Source organism: Olea europaea, chromosome 12 (genome assembly GCF_002742605.1).
Source record: "Olea europaea var. sylvestris chromosome 12, O_europaea_v1, whole genome shotgun sequence".
Taxonomy (NCBI): Eukaryota; Viridiplantae; Streptophyta; class Magnoliopsida; order Lamiales; family Oleaceae; genus Olea; species Olea europaea.
In genome coordinates, this window is record NC_036248.1 from 20,014,114 (window position 1) to 20,035,590 (window position 21,477).

At 39.0% G+C, this 21,477-nt stretch overlaps 2 protein-coding genes across 2 annotated transcripts; one reads left to right on the forward strand and one right to left on the reverse strand.

Annotated features, from left to right (window-relative positions):
- Positions 1 to 1,156: 1,156 nt before the first annotated feature.
- Positions 1,157 to 1,815, reverse strand: LOC111407013 (em-like protein GEA6). Its single transcript, XM_023036352.1, has 2 exons — positions 1,638 to 1,815; positions 1,157 to 1,525 (listed from the first exon to the last, which is right to left on the reverse strand). Exons 1-2 carry the CDS (start codon positions 1,750 to 1,752, stop codon positions 1,368 to 1,370), a joined length of 273 nt encoding a protein of 90 aa, XP_022892120.1. The 5' UTR covers positions 1,753 to 1,815; the 3' UTR covers positions 1,157 to 1,367.
- Positions 1,816 to 15,993: 14,178 nt separating this feature from the next.
- On the forward strand, positions 15,994 to 19,774 carry LOC111406742. The gene is made up of 2 exons (XM_023036121.1): positions 15,994 to 16,156; positions 19,464 to 19,774. The coding sequence occupies exons 1-2, from the start codon at positions 16,039 to 16,041 to the stop codon at positions 19,772 to 19,774; spliced, it is 429 nt and encodes a 142-aa protein (XP_022891889.1). The 5' UTR covers positions 15,994 to 16,038.
- The last annotated feature ends 1,703 nt before the right edge of the window (positions 19,775 to 21,477 follow it).

A 21,477-nucleotide genomic window follows, 5' to 3' on the forward strand; every position in this document is an offset into this window, starting at 1 on the left:
GCTCTGATACCATGTAAAGTGAAGAATTGGATTTTCTGTTTTAATTTTGTAATGTACAACCACCTATTTATACAAGCATAATGGTAGACTCTATGGAAAGAAAGATATGCAGCCTGATTATGTGCAGTAGCTTGATTATGTGCAATTTCCTATACAAATGAAATGTCTAATGGAAGTAAATATACAACTCATATTTTGACAGTAAATACATGGATCTTTGACAGGTATAAAAAATTCATGCTTACTTAGAATAGTATTTTGAAACCGACGACGTTCAATCATATTTTTATTGTATTACTGACCAAAAGTTTCAATTGTTTAAAATGATTGGTAATCGAATTTCTGTAGGTGATTGATAACTATATATCATTTGCTCATTCTTATCATGCTTCCATCCTTTATATATTTTTTAAAGATGACATCGATTCCTTGACAAGGAAAACTCCAAAGATATCATTTATTATCTTACGATTAAAATCTAATTTTATATTTGCTTGAGTATCTGAAATATTCGTTTTAAGTGTCATGAATTTAATCTTTTAAACTTGAACATCTTGTATGATATAATTTCATTGAAAAAAAAAATTAAATTTCAATCCACTCTTAACATATTTGTCTGGCACCTCAACTGACGAGTACTTTCTTTTCGAGATTAAGTCAAGCCTTGCATCCTCAAATGGATATGTTTCACACTACGCATGATTGATTACTGCTTGGCTTGCAATATAACACAGAAAAATATTTAACCAAATGTCATATATATTCATTTGATCCACTCGATAGGGAACGAGCGGATGGCTTCTCTTCCGCGGTCTTACGAAAGGATAGGGTAAAAATCCCAGCTTTTTCGTGGCGAATTATTTCAAAGAGAGCAAAGACAAGGAATGATTCTTTCCCCTGTGTAAGGACACGGATACCATAATGCAATTATATGGTCGTCATTTACCGTGAGCTCTTCACTTTGCCAATGCATTAAGATCAATACATCATAATTTCACTATATAATAGATGTTGGGCCCTCTGATATCTGTAATATATTAAATATTAATTTACTCTAATTCAATTATTGCAAGAATAACTTACTTTTTGTTTTTCAATATATTTAATTATTTTAATAATACCCCACTTATATTTAATATATTAATTATTTGAACCATTTGAACAATATTATCGTACCACGTGAGTAACACAAACGAAACAAGGATCACTGAAAACTCTATATACAACAAACCTTACGAAAAGAAAAAATTGCAAACGAAATACAGCAGGACAGTCACACTTATATATAGCCAGACGAGACCTACATTAACAAACTCGAAAACCTAGTACGTTCTACTCAGTAAAGTACAGACTCAGATGATTCATCTTTAAGTTCTAAACTTGGACTCGTCTATCTCGATTCCTTCCTCCCGTGCACGTTCTTCTCCCGGCTTGTCCCCAGTGCTCAGTCCGCCTTTGCGACCCATTTCTTGATATCCTTCAGTTCCCAGCTGCTCCTTCCTCGTCTGCCCTCCCTTACTCCTCCCTAAACAATATTGAAGAAAAAGAGAAGTTAAATATATAATGGACTGTATTTGATTATTCTGTGGAATATATAGTGTAACAATTGCTCTCGTCGAGTAAAAAAATGATGTTACCTTCAGCAAGGTGTTCTTGGGCCTCGAGGCTTTTTCCGCCGGTGCCACCCGGCACCACGGTCTCACCGTGCTTTGCCCTGGCGTCAAGCTCGGCTTTTTCTTGCTGGGAAGACATTTTTAACTGCCTAAGTAAAACTATGTGATTTTCACTGCTTTGAACAAATTCAACTGATAACGACAAATGCTTACAGCATGAAGTGTGTGTATATATATATCTACTGGTGAAAGGATTAGATGACACGTGGTAGCTCAGCGGCTAGTCTGGAGGAAGAATTTGTGACACGTATGCTGCAAATTGACACGTGGCTTAGAAGTCGCTGTTTAAGTGACGCGTACTTCTGAGTCATGGAGGAAAGTTAATAGCAACTTTTTTAATATTTAATTAAAAATTAATTTTTCATGAATTTTAATTAAAGTTGATTAAATAAGTGATTAAAAAATTAAAACAATTAAAAATACATAATTATATATATAGTCCCCGTTTGGTGGTGCTTTTTCATCCCAAAAAATTAATTTTTTGACTGTTATTTTATTATTTTAATCATCATTTTTTACTTCTTTATTCAAAGATGGCCCCCGATCAAAAAATCGATTCTCATAATCACTACCGAAGGGCTCATAGTAAAAATTAATATTCAAGTTTATTTAAAAATTTTAAACTACACCAGAAAAGTCTTATATGTAAAGGAAATAAAACCACTAAATGTGTGATTGAAAAATTGATAAAAATTAAAATTATATATATGTATAGTAAAAATTAATTGTCAAGTTTATTTTAAATTTTTAAACTACACCAGACAAGTCTTATATGTAAAGGAGATAACATCGCTTTTTGATTGTAAAAGGTGGACACCTATGAAGAATAATAAAATATTAATACTATTTATAATCGGTGGCTGCAATAGTCATTCTATGTTACAGTTTGTTGATGAGTTTGCTTCACTCATGATCTTTGCACAATTATAGCTTCATTAAATGCTAGATTTTGTGAATATAGAACGTTTTTAATGTGTTTGTTATTGTTTTAAAGATTAGGAGAAGCGATGTAAAAAAAAGTATTAAAGTGGACGAAGAGGCCAAAAACACAGAATTGAGGCAGAAAGACGACGCTTAGGCGCTGCATTCATAGCGCCTAGGCACTACGAAAGTGAAAAAAAAAAAGATGAAATTTGGTGCAAGAATTCTATTGTTTCTTTTATATCTTTATTACAAACTCGGTGATGTATTCTAAGACAATTTCTTACTTTTCTTCTTGTATTATGAGTAGCTAAATTCATTGTTAGGGGGAATAATGTAATCAATTGGGATCTTTTACACTCTATTATTAAGACTTTCAATTTTTAATTCTTACATGTGTTGATTTTGCTATGAGTTAAATGCATTAAATTATCTGATCAATAATCTGATGATTTTTGTGAATTCTTTACAAATAGAGATATGAGTTTAGGATTTAGACCATGTACTAAAATTCAATACATTGGTATAGCGAGTAGAGATACATATACCATTTATTGCGGTCATAATTGAATTCCTAAAATATAGAACTCGTTTAACTAAATTGAATTTGCATAGAGATATGAAATTTAAGTAGTTGAATAGGCTCAATGAGAACTCGAGAGGGGTAAATTGAATACAATAGGAGAATTCGACCGAGCGCTACATTAGAATTGAGTTTTAATTTGAGATGTAAAGGTGATCAATTGGTGAAATTATTCTACCCTAATATCCATTCATTATTTGATTCTCTAACCAATCGTGTGAATATTCATTTATTTTCTAGAATTTAGATTAAAACCCAGATTTTACAACCTTTGATTTGTGTTAGTCAAATAGTAGTTAAAGAAAGATTGAATTAAGTGCTAGAAAATAATCCTTGTGGGATCAACAAACCGGACTCTTAGTTCTACTATTACTTGTTACGGGTCGTACACTTGCGAAACAAAATTTTACAACAAGTTTTGGCGTTGTTGTCGGGGACTATTTCTTCTAGTCTCAATTAATTTTTATTTTAACTTTTATTTGATTTATTTATTTTTCTTTTATTTACAGAAAATTGTGTTCGTTGTATGCTCCGTGCCCAAGGCGACGATCTTGAACCGTTTGATTCGGAGATAGAACGTACTTCCAGACGAAGACGCAAAGAACACAAACAAAAACAGCAATGTCAAATGGCTGACAATCAACAAATCCATATCCCTATTCAGCCGATTGGACAAATGGCCGCAAGAGCGGCACCACTGAAACAACAGCATGAACAAGGGGAAATAAATGAAGGTGATTTGTCAGTATCAATGTTCCTGACACCTATAGCAGCACCCATGCGCTCTAGTATCGTGTATCCAGATTTTAGGGTGAATAACTTTCAGATCAGGCCAAATTGGATTAACTTGACAAGCAACACCCTGCAATTCTACGGACTACCTCAAGAGAATCCAAATACGCATATCTCTAGATTTCTCAGAAATTGTCAGAACTTTCATACTCCGAGGGTCAATGAAGATGCTATTAAACTACGACTATTCCCATTTACATTGAGAGACGCTGCATTAGAGTGATTAGATGCTGAGCCTCACGTTAGCATTACTACATGGGAAGAACTAATCAGGAAGTTCTGTAATAAATTTTTCCCAACGGCAAGGGTAGTTAAAATCAAATTGGAAATTCAAACTTTTCAACAGAAAGAGGGAGAAAGCTATCACGAATTATGAAATAGGTTTAATGAGATGATGAGAAAATGCCCAAACCATGGAATTACTATAGGTAATCAAGTGCAGTACTTTTACACTGGACTTACACCACTGTCAAAATCCCAAGTCGATGCCTCAGCTGGGGGATCAATTATAGGAAAATTTGTGCAGCAAACCATGGAATTGTTTGAGTTGATTGCCACTACACATTCAATATTCTCATCAGAAAGAGTGACGCCATCGAAGACTGGAGGAATGTATGAGTTAGACAGCATAGCAGCTACTAACGTCCAAATAATAGCATTGACAATACAGGTGGAGTTATTGGTAAAATCAAAAATGAAAGGAGCACATGCAGTGACAGCTAGTCCATCATGTGAGAACTGTGGGTCTAATCATCTGGTAGAAAACTGCACATCTATAGGCTATCCCGATGAACAGGTCAATTTCATTCAGAATGGGTCTCGAAATTTTAATCCATTTGCTCAAACATACAACCCAGGATGGAGACAACACCCAAACTTCAGATGGTCGGATAATCAATAAGGGAACAGTTCAAATAATACCCAACAGGAGAAAAAACCAAGTTTGGGAGAGATGTTCAACCAGTACATGCAGAAGACTGACAAGGTGTTTCAGCAGATTGACACTAACTTTCAGAATCAGCAAGTATCAGTCAAGAAGTTGGAAACACAAATTGGTCAGATTGCTCAACAGTTTGCAGAACGCCGACAAAGGACATTGCCAAGCAACACAATGGTCAATCCAAAAGAGCAAGTGCAAGCTATTACTACTAGGAGTGGGGTACAACTTCCAGAAATACATGTGAAGAGACCAGAGCGAAAAGAAAAGGAAATAATGAGTGAAGAGGCTGGGACAGAAGTCGAGTTTGAACAACCAACTGACAAGAAGAACGAAAGGAAAGAAACACCTGCAGTGAGAGCACCCAGCCCCGTGAAGGTTTATGTGCCACCAATTCCCTTCCCTCAAAGGTTACAAAGAAAGAAGTTGGATAATCAATTTGCCAAGTTTGTGGAGATTTTCAAGAAACTGCACATCAATATTCCTTTTGCAGACACAATTGCCCAAATGTCCAGCTATGCAAAATTCTTGAAAGAGATCCGATCTAACAAAAGGAAGCTGGAAGAACATGAGATCGTATGCTTGAACGAGGAGTACAGTGCAATACTATTGAGAAAGCTACACCCTAAATTAAAAGACCCAGGGAGTTTCACTATACCTTGCACAATTGGTTCTAATTTCTTTAAACATTCTTTATGTGATTTAGGTGCCAGTGTTAATTTGATGCCTCTCTCTGTTTATAGGTCTCTTGGATTAGGAGAAGCAAAACCTACAACAATCTCTTTGCAATTGGCCGACAGATCGATCAAACGACCAAAGGGAATTATTGAAGATGTGCTGGTCAAAGTTGACAAATTTGTTTTTCCAGCTGATTTCATTATTTTGGACATGGAAGAGGACTCAAATATTCCTCTGATCTTGGGAAGACCGTTCTTGGCTACTGGGAGAGCATTGATTGATGTTTATGATGGAAAAATGATTCTTCGAGTGGACAATGAGCAAGTCATATTCAACGTGTTCAAGGTAATGAAACACCCATTGACTTCCGACACTTGCTGCCAAGTTGATGTTCTTGAAGAGCTTGTGGTGGATACATTTGATATAGAGCATCACACAAATCTTTGTGAGGCAGAAATTGCGCAATTAGAAGCACCAAATGCAGGAAAAGTTAAATGTGTTGTCAACTTAGCCGAGCAACCCATAGGAAGAAGGCATTGGCAATACAAATCTTTAGGAGACAATCCTTCTCCCCCGTTACCCTCAGTGGAAAAGGCACCCACTCTTGAACTAAAGCCCTTAGCTTTCCATCTTCGTTATGCATATTTCGAAGAATCTTCAACACTGCCAGTAATCATTGCATATGATATGACAAGGGAAGAGGAGAATCAATTGTTGGAGGTACTTAGGCAGCACAAAATGGCAATTGGATGGACAATAGCTGACATAAGAGGGATCAGTCCAACTCTTTGCATGCACAAGACGGGTCAAGGGCATCGGTGGAAGGACAACGCCGATTGAATCCAACATTGAAAGAAGTCGTGCGAAAAGAAGTGCTGAAATTACTGGATGTAGGAATAATTTATCACATATCTGATAGTTCATGGGTGAGTCATGTACATGTTCTACCTAAAAGGGTGGAATCACAGTGGAGAAGAACGAGAACAATGAGATGATACCAACACGGTTAGTGACAGGGTGGAGAGTCTGCATAGATTATAGAAAGCTAAATAATTCAACCAGAAAGGACCATTTTCCATTGCCATTCATTGATCAAATGTTGGAAAGGTTAGCAGAACATTCTCATTATTGCTTTTTGGAAGGATATTCAGGATACAATCAGATAGTAATTCCTCCAGAAGACCAAGAGAAGACACCTTCACATGCCCTTATGGAACGTTTGCGTTTAGAAGAATGTCTTTTGGTTTATGCAATGCACCGGAAACCTTTCAACGATGCATGATGACCATCTTTTCTGACATGGTAGAAAAGTACATTGTGGTTTTTATGGACGATTTTTCTGTGTTTGGAGATTCCTTTGACGATTGCTTGGAGCGGTTGGCTCTTGTATTGCAAAGATGTGAGGAGAAGAACCTTGTGCTTAATTGGGAAAAATGTCATTTCATGGTAAAGGAAGGAATAGTACTGGGACATCGAATTTCTGCACAGGGGATTGAAGTGGAGAAAGCCAAAATACAGGTGATTGAGAAATTGCAGTTACCTAATTCAGTAAAGGGGATCAGGAGTTTTCTGGGACATGCAGGGTTTTATAGAAGATTCATTCAAGACTTTGCAAAAATTACAAAACCATTATGCAACCTGCTGGAGAAAGATATACTATTTCAATTTTTTGATGAGTGTTTGAAAGCTTTCAACACTTTGAAAGAAAAATTGACATCGGCACCTGTGATAGTGGCTCTAGATTGAGAATTGCCTTTCGAGCTCATGTGTGACGCCAGTGACTTTGCAGTGGGGGCAGTGCTTGGACAACGCAACGGAAAAGTATTTCATCTACTACGCTAGCAAAACATTGAATGATGCTCAGATCAACTATGCAACAACTGAAAAGAAATTGCTTGCAATTGTTTTTGCTTTTGACAAATTTCGTTCTTATTTGATTGGGTCCAAGGTGATAGTTTATACAGACCATGCAGCTCAGAAGTATTTGTTTGAGAAGAAGGACGCGAAACCAAGGCTAATACACTGGGTGCTGTTGCTACAAGAATTTGACATCGAGATTCGTGATAAAAAAGGAACAGAAAATCAGGTAGCGGATCACTTATCAAGGATAGAGCAACAGCAGGATTCAGATGATATGAATATTAATGAGGTCTTCCTAGATGATCAGTTACTGCAAGTAGAAAAAGATCCGTGGTATGCAGACATTGTTAATTACGTAGCCAGTGGCTATATAGATCCGAATCTCACCTCTCAGTAAAAGAAGAAGCTCAGTCATGAAGCGAAATTCTATTATTGGGATGATCCAAATTTATATAGGAGAGGGGCGGACCAGATCATTAGGAGATGTGTGCCTGAGGATGAAATGAAATCGATCCTTTCACGAGTACATGCTTTGGCTTATGTAGGGCACTTTGGCCCCACTAAAATAGTAACAAAGGTGCTCCAATGTGGTTTCTTTTAGCCTACATTGTTCAAGGACTGCCACAGTTTCTGTAGGTCATGCGATAAGTGTCAAAGAACAGGTAACATATCAGCGCGTCACGAGATGTCACTTAACAACATTTTGGAAGTTGAAATATTTGATGTCTGGGGGGTTAATTTTATGGGTCAGTTTCCATCATCTTACAACAATCGGTACATCCTGGTTGCGGTGGACTATGTTTCAAAATGTGTAGAAGCTAAAGCATTACCTACAAATGACGCAAGGGTGATGGTGGACTTCATAACAAAACACATATTTAACCGCTGTGGATCACCTAGGGCCATTATAAGTGATGTTAGAACGCACTTCCGCAATCGGATGTTCCAAGCAGTTTTGCATAAGTACGGGGTGCAACATCGAATTGCCACTCATTATCACCCTCAGATAAGTGGACAAGTGGAAATGTCAAACAGCCAATTGAAAAGAATTTTGGAGGTCACTGTAAATGCATCTCGTAAGGATTGGTCAAAAAAATTGGACGATGTTTTATGGGCATATCGCACAGCTTACAAGACACCTATAGGAATGTCTCCATACCGACTAGTCTTTGGGAAAGCATGTCACCTACCAGTGAAATTCAAGCACAGAGTGTATTGGGCATTGAAGCAATTAAACATGGACCTCGAAAAGGCTGAAGAAACAAGAGTACTACAGCTACATGAGTTGGAGGAATTCAGAAGAGAGACATATGATAATGCATCCATCTATAAGGAAATGACAAAGCAGTGGCACGAGAAGAACATCAAGCAACGAATTTTTCGAGTCGGGGATCAAGTGCTATTATACAATTCCCGGCTTAAGCTTTTTCCAGGAAAATTGAAGTCACGATGGTCCGTTCCTTTTACGGTCTCTCAGGTGTTTTCTTACGGGACAGTTGAATTACACCATCGAACTAAAGAAAATTTCAAAGTAAATGGCCAACGCATCAAGCATTATGTGGAAGATTTCCCCACCGCTAAAGAGAGTCTTGATCTAACTGTTCCCGAATAACTGTGGCACTACGTCCAGCTAATGACTTAAAAGAAGCGCTTCTTGGGAGGCAACCCAAGTTCTACCCTTTATTTGATTATTGGTTTTTGCTTTGACTTTGTTTTTCCTTTAATAATCTATGCTATCGTAGTAACACATTCTTTTGTTTTTTTTTTTTTTTTTTTTTTTTTTTGTAGGAGAATCCATAAAGGTTACATATTGCGGAATTTGAGTTCTACAATGAAAACGAATGAGTATGATAAGAAGGAGGAATTAAAAAAATAAAAATAATTTTTTTTAAAAATAAAGGGGCGATAGGCGCTACGACACTGGAACTGCCCATTCGGGGCAGAAACGCAGTGCTTGGGCGCTGCGAACCCCTCTTCATATTTTTTTTAATTTTACTTCTTTTCTATTTCTTATACCCTCTTCTCCTCTCCCTCTCACACTACGTATTTTTCCCCAAACCTACTCCCTCTCATCTTCTTCCCCCAACACCCTTAAATTTCCCCATCTCCTCCTCCTCCTCAACCCTACCAAGGTACCCTCTTCCTCTCTCTTTCCTTATTCAGTTTAGTGTTTTTTTTTTTTTGAATTTATTTTATCACCTCACCCACATCACAATTCTTTCAACTCCACATATTCTCGCCCCCCCCCCTCCCAATCCCCCTTGTTGATTTTAAAATTTCATTGTTGTTAAGTGTGAATTCATCTGTTCCTATTAGTTTCCACAACACCATTCCAAGTATGGCTATTTTTGCTCCCTATTTTTTTCCCTCTCTTACATGATAGTTGTTGCTTATATGTGCCTATTTTTGATAATTATGTTAAGAGGAGAGTTTGATTTGTTGTGGTGTCAAGAAATTTGTGTATGGTGCGAATAGTGTGGCATGAATTACTCCCAAATTATGGGCAATTTTTGGTGAAAATTTGGTGCCTTCAAAGTGTTTGATGGATTGCCTAGGTGAACTTAGTTGGATACAAAGGAGCTATTTTGGCTATTGTGCTAATTGACTTATGTGGGTATTGCTATGTAGAAGATCGTAAATTGAAATTGGGTTTAGAATACATCTATTGCACGTTCGACCATAGTTCCCTCTTATGGCTAGATTTTAAGCCCTGCCTTATTTTCCTTTACTGCTGTTGTTGCTAATGGTTTGCAAGTTCTACACTTGCACAGGTCCAATGCCACTTAAAAAGAGATCTAAAGCCGCAGCCTCCTCTTTTAGCTCATTTGACAGGAGCAAATTCATTAGTGTCGAGGCCGCTAAACGATATAATAGCCTGGTGGTACACAAGACCTGTATCCCTGAACGTGGTTTTGATAATTATACGACAGAGCAGATAGGTCGGCGAAACTGGGAAGTGTTTGCTCGACAACCAAGATCGGCGCTAATTCCAGTTGTTCGGGAGTTCTACGCCAATGTGAAGGAGCATCGAGATTTTCGAGTGTTTGTGCGGGGTAAATGGTTACCGTTTGATAGAACCTCCATCAACATGTTTTATCATTTGCAAGATATTGAAAATGACGAGTACTCTAGACTTCGTGACGAGGGTGTTGATCCTGATGAGGTCATTTGAGTCTTGGCCACAACTAGTACTACATGGAAACGTTCGGAGACTGATATACTTAACTTCCCTACTTCTGGTATGACTTCGGGTTGTAAGGCTTGGCATCACTTCATTTCTGGCAAACTTATTCCCAGTAGCAATTTAAGTAAAGTAACAAAAGAACGGGCTACCCTCAATTATGCCATTCAATGCCGCCTATCAATTGATGTTAGTAAAATTATTCACAACATCTTACACACTTTGAGAGGATTGACGACAGGTAGTCTAGGGCACCCATTGTTGATTTATGAGCTTTGCTTAGCGGGTGGTGTTGTCACATACCCGACTGAGGAGGTCATGCACCCCAAACCGACTATCACACGAGCACGTACTTGGAAGTTCTTACGCCGCTCCGAATCCACCAGTACTCCACCCTCTCCTCGGAGCGATTAGCCGCCCCGTTCACGCCGATCGACACCAGCTAGTGACCCCACTTCTGACCTTTCCGTTGAGCTTCATGACATGTAATTGCAAATGAATTTGATGCAAAATACATTGTGCGAGTAATTCCATTATCAACATGATTTCAATGCGGTATTGGCTTTGATTTACTCCAATCAAAAATTTCCTCAGCTGCCTCTCTTACCTGATCATGCTGCCAATCCAATTCCGAATACCCAGGATGACAATTAACGTCGTCCATCAGGTAAGTCCCCTCTCCATTTTGTTTCTATTTCACATTGAGGACAATGTTTCAGTTAATTTGGGGAGTGAATAAATTTGCTTACGTTGTTGAGTTTCTCGAATGCTTGCATATGATTTGCTTGTTTTATGTGTTCATGTGTTTAGTGTTTAAAAAAAAATTATATATGCATTTTCATCTTCAGCATGCTTGTGTGAGTTAGATAGTCTTGTTAGCTATTATGAATATATTTGAGAGCATGTATTAGTTTATGGATTGTGGATGAATCATATGTTTTAATTGGATTTTCTACTTATACATATGAAGCGGTATAACATTTATGCACGAGTATTAAGTTGAGCGTCGTACAGGAACATGAGGGCTCATGCACATAGGATAAAGAGATGACTTAGGTGTGTAATCTCGTAACCCGTGAATGTCAATACCCTTTAACCGTATACCTTATAATTTGGGGCATTCTAACCAGCGAAAGAAATGATTTAAGATTGTGGTGATTCCATACGTGTGAAAAAGATTGTGTGGAGTGTATTTAATTTTCTGGTATAAGCTTGGTGATGACCGAATGCTAGAAATCTAACCCTATAAATTTCACTTCTTTTTATTAGAGAAGAAGTATTGCACGTATTCAGCTAAGTCTCACACCTGCACATTTTTTACTCGAGTTATTAAGTCCGTAGGGGTCTCTTGAAACCTGGTACCCTTTGGTATACAAAAAAATCGAGAAATTACTGACCTAACACTTGCTACAGGGATCAAGAAGTGGAAAAAAGGTGAGGTAAAAAAATTAATTAAATAAATAAAAGAAAAAAAGAAAAGAAAAGAAAAAAAGAAATTGATCTTGGAGGCCTAGATAACTACTGGGTTTGAATTACTAAGTATAAACTAGATTGTTGAAACACTCATAAATTGGGAGAGTCACTACATGAATGAATTGTTGACGTTGCCGGTTGAACTAACCCAAATTAGAGTGGTGTGAGAAAATTTTAAGCAAAACTGAACTTTAGAATTACACCATGGTAAGAGAATAAAAGAATTAAGTTTGGATGTATGTGAATCTTACGAGTGAAGAAAGGAAATAATTGACCATTGAGGGTTGGGAAGTGAACCAACTTGTGAATGTACGGTGCTACGCTTGACCCTCCACACACACACACACACCCGCTTCGAGTTGTATGAGTGAAAGTTTGGGTGATTTTAACACCATTCATAAATATAATATAATGTTATCAATACTGAGCCAAAAAGACAAGCTGTCTAACTGACTAATTGTGGGGTATCGTCCTTGGATGATTTTACTGTTTGGATTGTTTGTTTCCCCAAGGACTAGCAAATGGTTAAGTTTGGGGGTATTTGATGAGTTTGTTTCACTCATAATTTTTGCACAATCGTAGCTTTATTAAATGCTAGATCTTGTGAGTATAGAACGATTTTGATGCGTTTGTTAGTGTTGTTTTGAAAATTAGGAGAAGCGATGTGAAAAGAAGTATTAAAGTGGACGAAGATGCCAAAAACACGAAATTGGGGTAGAAAGATGGCGCTTAGGCGCTGCATTCATAGAGCCTAGGCGCTACGAAAGTGAAAAAAAATGAAATTTGGACCTGAGAGGCAGCACCTAGGCATCCCAACCATAGCGCCTAGGCACCGAAACCACAGCGCCCAGGCGTTATAACCAGCGCTTAGGTACTGTCTCGTAGCGCAAGATTTAAGGCTCGTTTTTTGGGCCGTTTTTAGATCCATAAAAACTCTACTTCTACATAAAACGGAGGGGGCACATATAAATACATCTTCCTCATACTTTTGGAGGGTTATGGACATATTGGGGAGAAAACAACAAGAAGGGAGATTTAAAAGAGAAATTCAAGAAGATTAACACTAAGCAATTGGAGATTAGAAGCATTGATTGGAAGAGGAAAGAGATCTTGGTGCAAGAATTTTACTTTTTCTTCTACATCTTTATTACAAACTCGGTGATGTATTCTAAGACAATTTTTTACTTTTCTTCTCGTATTATGAGTAGCTAAATTCATTGTTAGGGGGAATAATGTAACCAATTGGGATCTTTTACATTCTCTTATTAAGACTTTCAGTTTTTAATTCTTACATGTGTTGATTTTGCTATGAGTTGAATGCATTAAATTATTTGATCAACAATTTGATGATTTTTGTGAATTCTTTACAAATAGAGATATGAGTTTAGGATTTAGACCATGTAGTAAAATTCAATACATTGGTATAACGAGTAGAGATACCTATACCATTTATTGCTGTCATAATTGAATTCCTAAAACATAGAACTCGTTTAACTAAGTTGAATTTGCATAGAGATATGCAATTTAATTAGTTGAATAGGCTCAATGCAAACTCGAGAGGGGTAAATTGAATACAATGGGAGAATTCGACCGAGCGCTACATTAGAATTGAGTTTTAATTTGAAATGTAAAGGTGATCTATTGGTGAAGTTATTCTACCCTAACATCCATTCATTATTTGATTCTCCAACCAATCGTGTGAACATTCATTTATTTTCTAGAATTTAGATTAAAACCCAGATTTTACGACCTTTGATTCGTGTTAGTCAATTAGTAGTTAAAGAAAGATTGAATTAAATGCTAGAAAATAGTCCTTGTGGGATCGACAAACCGGACTCTTAGGTCCACTATTACTTGTTACGGGTCGCACACTTGCGAAACAAAATTTTACAACATTTGTCATTTGAGAAATTATACAAAATGAGTGCAGTATGCAGCTATCAATGATTTTGAACCCTTACAAAGAAATTAAAATTAAAGAGAAAAAAATGTGTTTGCCCTTCTTCAAGAGCTATCAATTCAAAAGATATTTTGATTATATTGCCACCATAATTTATTTTTGTTTCACTACCTTTTAAGTCTATCCCAATTCAAATACATTTTTAATAAATACAGCACCTGAATTTGACTAATATAACCAACGAAATTAACAAAATAAATACCCCAACAATTTCACCAATTTATCTGTACACCACATTAAATTTCAAGAAATGTCGAATCTCCAAACACGCCCCCCCCCCCCCACCTTCCCCCATTCCAAACCCCCCCCCCCCCCCCCCCAATTGCTCACCATAATATACCAAACCACCTTCATTATTCAGTGCATCTCTTCTTAGCAACGAATATCCTTTTTCACGAGGTACCGAAGAGGAAAAATAATGGAACCAAAGTTGATAATGATGGTAGCGCTATTAATATTAGTACTAGCCCCGGTCACCACCACCACCGTAGAGTATGTCCGATCACCGCCTCAAAAAACAGTTCATTTTCCATGGAATGAAAGGCTTCGTCCCTCCTCAACAAGTAATGCCCATTTTTCATTTTAGGGGGAAAAAAGCAAATTTTTTCTTAATATTTTTTGTTTTTGTCAAGTGTTAATGTTACGAGAGAAGTTAAGGAAAGAAGTTGAACTTTGCTTAAGATTAATTGTTCTTAAATTTATTTTACTTTCTTTGTTTTTTAGGGTATTTTCAAATGAAATGTTGATTGCTCAATTCTTGAAAGAGTGGATTAATTGTGTTTAGATGCAGTATATTTAGTATATTTATGTTGATTGCTCAATTCTTGAAAGAGTGGATTAATTTAGTGTGTAGGAATTTTCAGAATTAGCGGTTTAGAAATAACGAATTATTGCTTGACTAAGCACAAATATAATGGTTTGGAATCACCATTAACCGACATAAATCTAAATCCTTTTCCTATCGCTCATAAACCATCCCTCCAACGTGCATGACAGATAATTGATAATATTTTCAATTGAAAAAAAAATGTTCTAAAAAATATAAACATAATCACTATAGTACGGAAAAGAAAATTATCTTCCATGGACAAACACAAAAGCCATCGTCAACGGAAAAGCTATGCACCATTCGCTATTGATAGAGAGGAAAAAATATATATATTTGTGGTTGAACTATAAATTATTTTATGTAAAAAGAAAAAAAAAGAATATTAAAATCCTATTTATGTAATTTAACATAAGGCATATTGTGATGCACCTAACAAAATTTGTATACCCTTAAGCTACTTCATCATTTGAATCGCTCTTACGTGACCAGATGTCCAATAAATTCTGCCCTTCCGATTTTGATAATAATTATTCCCAAGAATCTCATTTAAAAATAATGAAATCCATTGGTTTAGAGAGTGCCCAGCACAACTATATATCTGTGGGTGTTGACCTCCAAAAATGGCTCCTTCACGTGGCCAACTTATAGCTACTCCACGTATGCCTCCCTACGAAATGAACAAATGGTCAGGCGCACACGGCCGGAACCGAGGGTGGTGGTGGCGACCGTATACACTCCGACGGTCAACTCAGGTTAGGATGGTCGGAACAGTGCCTTGGAGCTACACAAATCAATCAATAAAGGGGGAGGAGAAAATATAAACTTGTTTTGGAATGCTGTGTATTGAGAGTTTCATTACCTTTGCCTCTTGCTAAACTTTGGGTATTTATAGGTGGTATGAACCGTGGGATATAGAACACGTGTATACATCTGACGGTATGAAGCGTCTGCTCATAGGCATCAATCAGTCGCGCTTGTAGAGTGGGCGGACAGTTTGTTTCCCCCGAATTGAATTGACATAAAGTTGATAAGTCACATCAAATAGCCTCATGAGGACGTCAAATCAATTTAAACCTTAGATGTAGGACAAATCTTGAATTGGCGGCGGATCTTCTAACCGGGGTCCACTTGATCCCGACCTCGGAGGTGGGATGTTTCGGCAGATCAGTAGTAGGAATCGATATATCACTTCGGAGAAGCTTCGGGAGGGTCGGAGTGGCCTACTTGATCTTGGCTTCGATGGTGAGATGACACTTCGGTATCGAGGAGGTGGGATGCTTCGGCAGATCAGTAGTAGGAATCGATATATCACTGCGGAGAAGCTTCGGGAGGGTCGGAGTGGTCTACTTGGTGGTGAGATAACACTTCGGTATCGAGGCTCGAATAATCGAGGCGTAACAATGGTCCCCCAAATTCGGGAATGAATATTTATATTATACGTGGATTTATTTTCCTAACTGGGCCGCGGCGTGGGGGTAGCTGAAACTTTTGAAAGCATGGGAGGAAACGCAGCGGCCGAGGCAATGAGCCAATGGGGCGATCGCGTTAGGTGCGTCCAAGCTTTATAAAGTTTGAGGGACTCATCTCGCACCGATGCGTTGACAGGAAAAGGTCGATGCGTGGGGAGATGGCTGAAACTTTGTAAAGCATGGGAGGAAACGCAGTGACCGAGGTGATGAGCCAATGGGGCGTTCCCGTCAGGTGCGTCCAAGCTTTGTAAAGTTTGAGGGACTCATCTCGCACCGATGCGTTGACAGGAAAAGGTCGATGCATGGGGAGATGGCTGAAACTTTGTAAAGCATGGGAGGAAACGCAGCGATCGAGGCGATGAGCCAAAGGGGGCGTTCGCGTCAGGTGCGTCCAAGCTTTGTAAAGTTTGGGGAAGGAGCTCATCCGAGGTGACCCAAACGTCCAATGATTTGACAACTGTTGCGTGTTTCCAAGGTGACAGTTGGGTACCATGCCCATTCTCCTAAAAGGCTGCTGCGGCTAGTAATTATTATTGACGACTGTTTGTAACCGAGGTGACGCGTTTCAATTTATCGTGAAAGTCACAGCGACATCTTGGGCGTAGATCAAATCTGGCATTTCATTTCAACGACCCGGATTGAGGATGCGACGAACGGTTTAGATTGATCGTATTTGAATTCAACGGTGGAGATTGGACTTGTCTTTCCTATAAAAGGCGAACTCTGGGGTTTTATCAGAGTTTCTATCTTTGCCAGACGAAAACCATAATTTGCTCTCAAATTTTCGGCGATTTTCGACGTTTTGCAAGCAACTCCGGCGAGAGAGAACGATACTTCCCACGATCCTGCACCATTTCCAGCTAGGAAAAACTTCCAAACCCATAAGTTTCAGCACCCATTTGGACTGTAAAAAATTTCTTAACAAATGGCCTCGGAAGGGAGTTCTGGTTTGGGGAGGGGCTTAGAAATAGTGAGGGTGGACGAGCCCATTGTGGCGACCTCCTCAGAAATAGCTGGGGCAATAATGGGGGGGAGAACATATGGAAGCGACCAGATAGCCCCCCGAATACTTCTGTGCATTGGGGGCGTCGGACTACCCATCAAAATTGAGGGAGGCCGACCTGGGTAGACTTAGGACAGAATATAGGATCCCAGACAGTGTAGACTTGATTCTCCCCGGGCCGGAAGAGAGCCTGTTACCCAAGGCCGGGCTGTGTGGCCATTAGTGAGGCGATCCTTAGGGCCGGACTTAGGCTGCCTATCCACCCATTCTTTAAGTTGGTGCTTAGGTCTTACGGGCTAGCCCCGACGCAACTCAATCCAAACTCCTGGAGCCAAATGGTGGGCTCCTGGATGTTGTGGAAAGAGGCGTCGTTAGGAGTGGAGATGCCCCTTTCCGTTTTCCAGACCCTCTATATACCCAAGGTTACTGCCGGGGGGGATAAGACCCGGGATTGGTACTACCTGACGTCATGGGGTTCCCACACTCCATTCGTAATCGATCTACCAAGCTCCATCAAAGAATGGAAGAGCTCATGGTACTGGGCAGCGGGGCGATGGGACACAATAGAGGGGGACCCCCTGGCGCCTCTTACAGTTCCGGCGAAGTTTTCAACACTTAGTGAGTATAGTAGTTGCTCCTTTTGTTTTCTCTTCAGTTCGGCTTGTGTTTAACAGTTATGTTTCCTTTCTTAGGTTCCCTTCCTCGGTGCGAGCTATCAACAGAGGACTTCGACACTATCTGTGTCATTTATCAGCTACCTCAGAAGAAGAGGTCCTACCACAGGCTGATCCGGAAGAACATCCATTTCATCACTCACGACTTAATGGCGTCTCAAGGTAATAGGACCGAAGCCCATACTTTTTTATTCCGAACTCCCTAGACTTGTACTAATTCCTTATTCGTTTCTTTGCAGATAACTTCAGCAAGAAGCTGCCAGTACGCCCCGACTTCAAGACCATCCAGAAAATGATGGTGAGGCACGGGCGCTGAAGGCCTCCTCCTCTTCGTATAAGAAGCAAATGGAGGAGCTGGTGGAGGCGAGTAAGAGGCTTCAGCCTCCGACGGAAGAGGAGGTTCAGGAAGACCCGGAGGCTGACCTCCAAAGGAAGGGCAAGAAGAGTGCTGCCCCCCCAGACGCCCAACTGTGGCGATGCCACCCCCAGTTTTGAGGCAGACAATTATTCCCACGGGGGTGGCCCTCCCGGAGAGAAGCCCCGCTGCGGCAGAGCCTGTCGCTGCCCCGAACACAGCGCCCCTTGCGACCGTAGCCATTGAACAAGTTCCGGGGCAGCAGAGGAGAAAAAGGGCCCGCTCCAGCAAAGTCGTCGACGCCAGTGATGCGGTCTCTGATGAGTAACATTGTTATGGAGTACCTCTTCTTTAGAGGCCTCTCTCATGGGATTGTCTTCGCGGCTGTAGCTCATCCTAAGAACTTGGATTGTAATTCGACTTTCTTTTTCAAGAAGCCCCCCTTTCAGGGTCAGTCGTCGGTTTTCCGGTGTCTTCTCCGATGGGGAACGCAAAACTTCAAATGGGGAGTGAGGTTCCCACAGACGGCGCCAAACTGTTGACCTCCAAAAATGGCTCCTCCACGTGGCCAACTTATAGCTACTCCACGTATTCCTCCCTGCGAAATGAACAAATGGTCAGGCGCACACGGTTGGAACCGACGGGGTGGTGGCGGCCGTATACACTCCGACGGTCAAGTCAGGTTAGGGTGGTCGGAACAGTGCCTTGGGGCTACACAAATCAATCAATAAAGGGGGAGGAGAAAATATAAACTTTTTATGGAATGCTGTGTATTGAGAGTTTCATTACCTTTGTCTCTTGCCAAACTTTGGGTATTTATAGGTGGTATGAACCGTGGGATGTGGAACACGTGTATAATCTGACGGTATGAAACGTCTGCTCATAGGCGTCAATCACTCGCGCTTGTAGAGTGGGCGGACAGTTTGTTTCCCCCGAGTTGAATTGACATAAAGTTGATAAGTCACATCAAATAGTCTCATGGGGACGTCAAATCAATTTAAACCTTAGATGCAGGACAAATTTTGAATTGGCGGCGGATCTTCTAATCGGGGTCCACTTGATCCCGACCTCGGAGGTGGGATGCTTCGGCAGATCAGTAGTAGGAATCGATATATCACTTCGGAGAAGTTTCGGGAGGGTCGGAGTGGCCTACTTGATCTTGGCTTCGGTGGTGAGATGACACTTCGGTATCGAGGAGGTGGGATGCTTCGGCAGATCAGTAGTAGGAATCGATATATCACTTCGAAGAAGTTTCGGGAGGGTCGGAGTGGTCTACTTGGTGGTGAGATAACACTTCAGTATCGAGGCTCGAACAATCGAGGCGTAACAGTGGGTTCATCGTTTATTGCTTCCATGAAATTTCTTGCTCTTTTCGTTCAATTGTAAGTTCAGGTTTCTCCGTATACATGAATATGCTGAAAGATACTAATCGCGATTGAAAAAAACTTGTGATTTTGGACGGCGCATCCTTAATCTGGTAGGATAAGAAGTAGATCTATGTGTCCTGTGTGTGATGGGATTTCTAATTTCTTCAGGTCAAATGTAGATCTATGTGTATTATGTTTGCGATGAGATTTTTTTTTTTTTCCAAGTTATCTAGTATTAGCAAGCCATGGCTCGACAACGGCTGTGTTGTATGAGTTTACAACATTATCACTATGATAATCTTGGGTCACTGTTGTTGATTTTATATCTCGTAAATGTATGAAATTTTATAACTAATAAAGTGGATCTAAAAGTCCGAATTATTGGTTCAGCTATTTCTAACTTCAATTCGAATGTGTTTACTTTCTTTAAGTATTTTTTTTATTTTAAATATACTAAAACAATTAACACTAGCATAAATGGATTTTTAATGATGGTTAATAGAATTCACGAGTTCAAGATAGATGTTCCCTTAATCTCAAACGTCAATTTTTATAATCACATATGCCTAATCGAAATCTTCAGAATTAATTGATTTCCTCTCTTGAATTCAAACCAATCATACCCAATTAAGTCAACTCACATCTCTATGTGAATCATAATAAACTTTATTCAAGAGCATTCAATCATTAAAAAATTCATTTAACGAACAACCATAAAATTGCACATATGACCTTTAATTCAAACTCCAAGTCTTTACTATGTTGTATAAAAAAACAGCTCAACTATCAATAGGAATGTCAACGAGTCCAGTTGAGTCGACTTGCGAGCCGATACTCAAAACTTGAGCTCGGCTCGAGTAAAAGTGGTTCAAGCTTTTTTTGGCCCAGCTGAATCGAGTTTTTGCTTAGTCAAAAAATTGATGTTCGATCCGAACTTTCGACTTGGGCATTATCGAGTCCAGCCTAGTCGTAATTTATTTTTTTAATTGGTTGCTTGCTGAAATTTGTAGTTACACATGGTTGTCGATTTTATTTTTTAAATATAAATATGCTTACGAGCAAGCTCGAGCTCAAGCCAATACTCCAAAATGGGGCATGGCCCAAGCCTTGGCTCGAGTTTTCCGTGGTGCCCTAGGCGGCAGCTAAATTGACACCCCTACCAATCAATATTCGTCTGAAAACAATTTTTAACATCCAAATATACCAAATTCGTCTACTAAGAGATTAAGTATGACCCATTTCAAAATATTAAAAAAAATGTTTAAAACTTCAAAAATCAGATATTGCTTACATTTTTTATGGAATAATTGATTAAAAATATATTTATTAATTAAATATATTAAGGTCACAACTTTATACCATTTGATCACAAGTTATTGAATTAATTGGTCACAAATTATTTCTCGATCACAAATCAAATATTTTGTAAGTCACATTTTATTAATTTTTCACAAAATCACAAATTTTATGAGTAGTACTTATTTAATTATCACAAATTATCAATTTAATAGATCAAAAGTAATTTTTCAGTTTCAACTTAATAAATTATGAGTCACAATCATATTTTTTAGATCACTTATCACAAATTAACTAATTTATTAGTCATAATTAATCAAAAAATTGGTCACAAATATCCCCTTCCCATCCTCACCAATGACTACTGCACCACCGCCATGACCACCACCACCACCACTACAAAGATCCAGTTACTATTGTCACTAG